Source organism: Orycteropus afer, unplaced genomic scaffold (genome assembly GCF_000298275.1).
Source record: "Orycteropus afer afer isolate SDZICR_OR568_19922 unplaced genomic scaffold, OryAfe1.0 scaffold00133, whole genome shotgun sequence".
Taxonomy (NCBI): domain Eukaryota; kingdom Metazoa; phylum Chordata; class Mammalia; order Tubulidentata; family Orycteropodidae; genus Orycteropus; species Orycteropus afer.
The window spans coordinates 1,920,970-1,929,348 of NW_006921720.1; the positions used below are offsets into that span (position 1 = coordinate 1,920,970).

At 34.7% G+C, this 8,379-nt stretch overlaps 1 protein-coding gene across 1 annotated transcript in view; it reads right to left on the reverse strand.

The window, feature by feature from the left end:
* Positions 1 to 8,379, reverse strand: part of LMBRD1 (LMBR1 domain containing 1) — a 202,676-nt gene that overhangs the window by 82,671 nt on the left and 111,626 nt on the right. The window contains exon 7 of the mRNA XM_007945208.1: positions 5,194 to 5,267. Within this exon, the coding sequence (XP_007943399.1) occupies positions 5,194 to 5,267 (74 nt within the window). The remainder of the gene's footprint in view (positions 1 to 5,193; positions 5,268 to 8,379) is intronic.

Here is an 8,379-nt window from a genome sequence, read left to right on the forward strand (position 1 = left end):
GGCACATAACAACAACAACAACATACTCAGGGTCAAACTGCTTTAAGTTTGAACATCCCATCTTGGGTGTTTTAATTAAATTCAAAGTGTTCCCGTTTTCCCACTTCCCATGTATATGCACTCTCATGCTCCACTATATAAAAGGTCCAATTCTTAAGCTTTTTTATAAGAAGTTAATAAGGAGGCAGGAGTACATGGGAGGGAAGGACACAGGGAAGAGGTAACTATGGGAAGAAAGTGGGAAGAGAGCTGTTACACTGTGGGGAATTGTAGTCAATGTCATGAGACAACATGTAGGAACTGCTACATGGAAAATGAATTTGCTCTGTAAACTCTCACCCAAATCACAATAAAAATTTAAAAAAATAAATAAAAGGGAAGAGAAAATGCTGCATCTCAACTGCAAGCAAATATGATAAGGAGCACTATTAACAATAAAACCACCTATCTACAAATCTACCTATTTACTATCTTCAACTAGCTGTTACTGAAGTTTGACTAGGGCCCTATTTGAAAGTATAATTTGTATGATTTATGCTGTAGTTAACAATTATCTATCTCCAACTCCATTCTGTGATCCCTCTCAAAAAAGGGGTGTCCCACTCGGGACCACAGTCACAGGGGACATCAAGCTCAATTGGCATAACATATTACCCAAAAACTTTGTTCTACATCCTACTCTGGCGAGCAGCAATTAAGATCTTAAACACTTGCAAGCAGCCATCTAGATGCATCTAGAGCAAAGAAGAATGAAGAAAACCAAAGATGCATGGAAACGATTAGTCCAAGCGACTGGTACACCATGCAATCCTCAGCCTATACGACTATGAGACCAGAAGAACTGGATGGTGCCCAGATACCACTGTCTACCACTTGGAGGGGGATCTACATAGAAGATCCTGGATAGAATGGGAGAATAATGTGGAACAAAACTCAAAATAATTTAAAAAATAAAGGGAGCAGTTTTGCTGGTCTGATAGAGCCTGATGGAACCACTGAGACTATGGCCTCTAGCTGCCCTTCAGGTCTGGAATCGAACCCACTCCCATGGCTTCCAGCCAACCAAAAGACAGGCATATGAGCTGAACATTTACATTAGGTAGATACATTCCTTGGAGAGATCAATCATGGGAGAATAGAAAGGCTGTGTGTGCACAGGGAGATAGCTCAGTGGGCAGGAGTGCATGGGAGAGAAGGATACAGGGAAGAGGTAACTATAGGGAGGAAGTGGATAGGTAGCTGTTGCATTGTGGGAAATTGCAGTCAATGTCATGAGACAAAGTGTATGTGAGCCGCTGTATGGAAAGTGAATTTGCCCTGTAAACTTTCACCCAAATCACAATAAAAATTTAAAAAGTATATATATGGTAGAAAATGTATACGGTTTACATGAAAATGCACAAACCACTGGCAAATTTGACAAAGGAAAAGAAAGAAAAGTTGTAAATATAACATGAATAAATGAAATAGGTGATGTTACAATAGAACCAACTGAAATAGAAAGAATAATATGAGAATATTATGAAGAATTGTACTCCAATAAATTTGAAAACCTAGAAAAAATGTCAAATTTCTAGAAACATGCAAACTACCTAAACTAACACAGTCTGAGGTAGACATTTGAACAAAAGAAAGAAGAAATTGATCAGGTCATTAAAAAAAAAAAAATTCCCAATAACCAAAATAAGTCCTGGTGCCAATAGCTTCACTAGCACATTCTACTGAACATTGTAAGAAGAGCTGACACCAATTCTACTCAAACTATTCCACAACATGGAAAAGGATGGAATACTCCCAAACTCATTCTATGAAACAAACATAACCCTGATACCAAAACCAGGCAAACCAAAACTAAATTAACCCACTGCCATTGAGTTAATTCCAACTCATAGTGACCCTATAGGGCAGGTACACCTTGCCCCTAGAGTCTCCAAGGCTGTAAATCTTTATGGAAGCAGACTGCCTCATTTGTCTCCCATGGAGAAGTTGGTGGGTTTAGACCGCCAACCTTTTGGTTAGCAGCTCAATGTTTTAAAAACCGGGCAAAGACACCACTGAAAAAGAAAATTACAGACCAATATCACTCATGAATATAGACACAAAAATTCTCAAGTAATCCTAGCTGGTAGAATCAAGCAACATAATAAAAAAAATAATACCTCATGACTAAGCGGGATTCACACCAGGTATGTAATGATGGTTCAACATTAGAAAGACTGTGTAATCCACCACATAAATAAAACAAAGGACAAGAACCACATGAACATATCAACTGATGCAGAAAAGGCATTTGACAAAATTCAACACCTGTTTTTCAATAAAATGCTCAACAAAATAGAAGATAAATTCTTTGATATAATTAAGGACAATAAACACAAAACCAGTGGCCAACATTATTCTCAGTAGATATAGACTGAAAACATTCTCTTACAAACAGCACACAGGCAAGTTTGCCTTTTATCACCACTTCTAATCAATATTGTTTTGGATATCCTATTCAGACCAGTAAAGCAAGAAAGCGAAATAAAAGCCACCAGATTGGCAAAGAAGAACCAAAACTATCTCTGTTTGCAGATGATATGATCCAATACATAAAACATCCCAGAGACTCAACAAGAAAACCATTGCAACTAATAAAACAATTCAGTAAGATGGGAGAGGACAAGATCAACATACAAAAGTCAGTTGGATTCCACTGCATTAACAAAAAGAACTCTGAAAAGTAAATCAGAGAAACAGTACCATTTACAATAGCAACACAAAAAATGAGAAATATAAAAGTCCTTTACACTACATAAAGAAAACTTCGTAACACTACTACAAGAAACCAAAAGAGACCCATAGAAATAGAAGAATATACCATGCTTAAGGATAGGAAGACTTAACATTATGAAAATGTCTATACTACTCAAAGTGATCTACAGGTACATAATGCAATCCTGATCCAGATTCCATCATCATTCTTAAAGAGATGGAAAAAGTAACCAACTTTATATAGAAAGGAAAGACACCCATGAAAAGCAAAGCTCTACTAAAGAAGAAAAAAAAATTAAGAGGTCTCACTCTCCCTGATCTCAAACACTTCTGCAACAGCCACAGTAATCAAAACAGCCTAGTACTTCTACAATGAGATACACGTAGACCAGTGGAACAGAAATGAGAACCCAGAAGTCTGTTTACATCTGGATGGCTGATCTTCAATGAAGGATCAATAGTCATTAAATGGGGAAGAGATAGTCTCGTTAACATCTGGGCTTGCAAAATTAGACATCCATTTGCAGATAAGTGAAACAAGATCCATATCTCTCATCATATACAAAAACTAACTCAAGATATATCAAAGACCTAAATATAAATCCTAAAACCATAAAGATCATCACACAAAAAATAGGAGCAAATTTAAGGGCCCTGATACATGGCATAAATACACTATCAAACATAACTAAAAATACACAAATAGCAGAAGACAAACTAGGCGACTGGGACCTCTGAAAAAGTAAACATTTATGCACATCAAAAGACTTCACCAAAAGAGAAGAAAGAGCCCAAATCACCTTAACCCAACATCTCCAATGATTAGGAAGATAACAGCAAAAAACAAAAAACAAAACAAAACAAAAAACTCCTACAGCCACCAGAAAAGTGGAAAGAACAAAGATTACTTATAATCTTAATAATAACATAATAACGAGAGCTCCTTTTATAGCAAGTAAATAGCAATGAAGAAAAAAGTTAAAAGACAAATCCAAAAAACATAAAAAATTAGTTACAGAATACCAATTAGAATCTAGGATTAACTACTAATTAGTATTAACTTGTGTGACTGCTTTTTAAAAGATGAATAACAAGTTGTACATATAATCTGTGAGATGGAGGGATAATCACTCATTGATATCAGATGGCAAATTCCTTATGTGGTAAAAAATGGAAAAAAAAATCAATGACTAATAAAACTGAATACCCAAATAAGATAGTCAAATATATCATATTTTACACCTTTTTTATTATGCAGTGAAACACTTAAATGATAAAAACACAAAAAAACAAACCCACTGCCATCAAGTCAATTCTGACTTATAGTGACTCAATAAGAGTAGAACAGCCCTGTAGGATATCCAAGGCTATAAATCTTTATGGAAGCTAACTGCCTCATCTTTCTCCTGTGGCATGACAGATGGGTACAAACCACAGACCTTCTGCTTAGCAGCCAAATGCTTTAACCACTACACTACCAGATTATATTATTATATTGATAGCCCATTTCTTTTACATATAAAGGAGACATATTGGAACAGTATCTGTAAGTTTCCTTTATAAACAGTATTTTCCATCTTTGTAAGAACCAAGAATGCTCTAAATATAAACTCCTTTATTCTGAAGAGGTTCCAGATAATTTTAAGCCTTCTATGATAACTCTGTTAGTAGGGGTTAGGTAAGAAACATTTGTTACTGGCTTTTCCTCTACAACTTGAGCAAAAGCCTTAAAAAGCAATCTGTATACAAATTGGTCAGACATTTATAATTCATATCTTACCGTTTACAGAAAAAAAAAGCCTAAAAACAAAATCAGTTTCTGAAAGTATAGGATTAGATGCTAGAAAAGTATCAAAGTTATATAAAATAACTGATTTTAAAAGTCCTATATCCCCATGCGGGGGAGCTCTGGTAGCATAGTATCTAAGGCACTTGACTACTAACCAGAAGGCTAGCAGTTCAAACCCACCAGCCACTCCTCGGAAGGAAGGTTGGGCAATCTACTTCCATAGTGATACTGCCTCGGAAACCCAAGGAGGGGTTGCTATGAGTCGGGTCCGACTCGACGGCACATAACAACAACAACATATCCCCATGTAGGACAAATCTACTAACTCAGTAACAGACAGTGATCATATTTAATATGCTTATAAATCACCAAATCCAGTATTGCATAATATAACCTTCAAGGTTCATAAATTATGAAATTCATCTCTGAATATTTAATTTAATAAATACAGTTAAATGATTATGACTAAGTAGCTAAAAATTTACTCTTCTCTTTAAGTAAAGGAAACTCAAGAAAATTGAGAGAAGTTCTAAAATATTGACAAGAAAAACAGAATTAAATCCAACATATAATTGAGATAAAAAAAATAATAAAACTGCTTCATTAAGTCATTTTTCATTTAATCTCAATTATTAAAATTAGTCACTTACTGTGTAAGTTATAGCTGCCAACATTCCAATCAAGGTGAGAGAACTAATGGAAAAGGATAATGCAGCTAAACCATCTATAAAGAAAAAAAAAAAAATACTCTGTCAAATATGTATTTATATACATATATATTTATAAGCTACTCAAATATTTATATTTCAATAAATCGATATAGAAAAATTGGACTCCTTATCCATTTTGAAGAAATAAGCCCAATATTATTACCACATGTTGGAGAGCTAACTCCAAGTACATAAAAGAGTTTTTAAAAGGTTCTTCATATATTGCTTTGTAAAATATCTTGCACACTAAGATTTTCTTCCCTTCACCTCTTAAAACTAAGAGGAAAATTAGTGCCTAATTATTAAACCTGAAAAAGAGATTAGCAAAATATCAGATGCTCAAAAGGTGATAAAAAGATATCCTAGCCTTTTTCAATGCCAGTCCTTGAGAAATAATATTACATTGGAAAGCCACTAACTTTGATGCTTTCTCCCCTCTCTTCTAAATCTTGATACTTCCAGTTTCTTTTTCTCAATGCTCAAATAAGTCTTTAATATATAGCCTAAAATTAAAATTTAATTAAAGAATTTATTTCCCTCTTTATCTTGAAATGGGCTAGCGTGCCTGCATGGTAGAAAAGTGAAAGCAAAAATAAAGAGGAAGATGCAAATAATAATACCACAAAAGCATTTTAACAAGCTAGATTTAGAAAATTATTCAAAAGAAGGCCAGTAAATGAGGAGCAGGGATGACTTTTTCAAATAAATATGCCAGAGTATATAATGAAATACTAAATAAATTTGAATATTCATAAATGAGAGCAATACTATTTTTCTAATTTTAATAGTGATCCTGTTGGACCTGTAGTGATTCAATATGAACACATATTCTGTGGAACCAAATATAAAATTTTGATTAATTTAACATGTTAACATTAATATCTTCATGATTAACATTTAAATTAGAATAATCTATCTTCTTAAAAACCATGTCTCAGTTTTATATAACACATGAAGAAATTGTATTAGCTAATTCACAAATTATACAAAGCAAATTTTTAAGCTTTTTTAATTTTTGAAAAACAATTTAATAGTATATTTAATCAAATCAAGGGAGCATTGGTGGCATGGTAGTTAGAGCAACAAAAGGCTGCTGGTTCAAACCAATGAGCTACCCCATGGGACAAAGATGAGGCAGTCTGTTTCTGTAAAGATTTACAGCCTTGGAAACCCTACTGGGAAGTTCTCCTCTGTCCTGTAGGGTTGCTATGAGTCAGAACTGACTCGCATTTTTTTGTTTGTTAGTTTGTTTTTAGCAAATCAAAGACATTCTGGTGCTATTACTTATCTTGACCTTTCTATAAATATCAAAGGGTGTTCATACAACTATGAAAGAGCTTCCATCTGTCTGTTAGTGATTTATGGTTATGTCACTTAGAAAATATACACCGAAATCAGAAAGAAAAAAACATGAAAATGATACGCATTTTAGAATAAAATAGAGTATTATGCCAACCTGCTTTGTCAATCAGAAAACTTAGTATTATTAATACTAATACAAATCATCTGTTTACTTAAAGAAGTCAATTTTAAAGAAACCGAAAAACTCACAATTGATCATTAAGAGCTATTACCATTTGGGTAAAGGATGGCTAGATAAGCACATGCCAACAACACTGAAGATAAGTTCTCCTGATCTGGTAGGGCCCATGATCTGAGCTCGTAAATATTTGTTTTTGTTGTTAGGTGCTATCAAGTTGGCTACTACTCCTAATGAAGCTGTGTACAAAAGAACAAAACACTGCCCAGAGCTACACCATTCCCACAATCTTTATTATGCTTGAGCTCATCATTACAGTCACTGTGTCAATTCATCTCATTAAAGGTCTTCTTCTTTTTCACGAACCCTCTACTTTATCAAGCATGATATCCTTCTCCATTGACTGGTCCATTCTGACAACATGACCAAAGTATGAGACCAGTATAGCCATTCTCACTTCTAAGGGGCATTCCAGCTATAGTTCTTTCAAGACATATTTGTTCATTCTTCTGGCACTCCATCATATTTTCAGTACTCTTTGCCAACACCACAAGTCAAATGCATCAATTCTTCTTCTATCTTTTTTATTCATTATCCAGCCTTCACATGCATATGAGGTGATTGGAAATACCACAGGTTGGATCAGGCACATCAAAAGCAATGTCTTTGCTCTTTAAAGATTTGCCTAGTGTGATACACTGTCTGATTTCTTGACTGCTGCTTCTATGAGTGTTGATTGTGGATCCAGGTAAAATGAAATCCCTGACAACTTCAAGTTTTTTTCTCTATTCTTCGTGATATTGCTTACTGGTCCAGTTGTGAGGATTTCTGTTTTACTTATGTTGAGGTAAAATCCATACTGAAGGCTGTAGTCTTTAATTTCATCAGTAAGTGCTTCATATCTTTTTCACTTTCAGAAAGCAAGGTTAGGTCATCTGCATATTGCAGGCTTTAATGAGTCTACCTTCAGGCCTGATGCTACATTCTTATTCATATAGTCTAGCTTCTCAGATTATTTGCTCAGCACACACATTAAGTATGGTGAAAGGATACAATTTTGATGCATACCTTTCTTGATTTAAAACCATGCAATATCCTATTGCTGTGTTTGAATTACTGCCTCTTGGTCTACGTACAGGTTCCTCATGAACAAAATTGACTTCTGGAATTCCCATTCTTCACACTGTTATCTACAATTTGTTATGAAGCACACAGTTGAATTCCATTGCATAGTCAATAAAATGCAACTAAACATCTTTCTTGCTTTCTTTGCTTTCAGTCAATATCCAACCAACCAACCAGCTTCCTTATACTCCTCATGCTGAAAAAATTGCAGAAAGTATCAAGTATGTGATCACCCAGAGCCTCACGCCTCAAAAGTACTTGATCTATTGGTGGTACTGTTTTGCATATTAATGTTGCCACCTTATATTACAGATTAGCAGGGCCCTCTTTACTAACAAAGACAGGGTCACCAGTGTCTTTACGATTAACCAAATTGGAGAACCAAAACAGAATCGGCGAGAAATAATTAAGGAAGCCCATCCTAAGATTCTGTCTCTCTAGAACCACTCCTGGCACCAAATGTGTTACACTGGGTTCTCTAGAGAAGCAAAGCCAGTAAAGCTTGTATATATATATATATA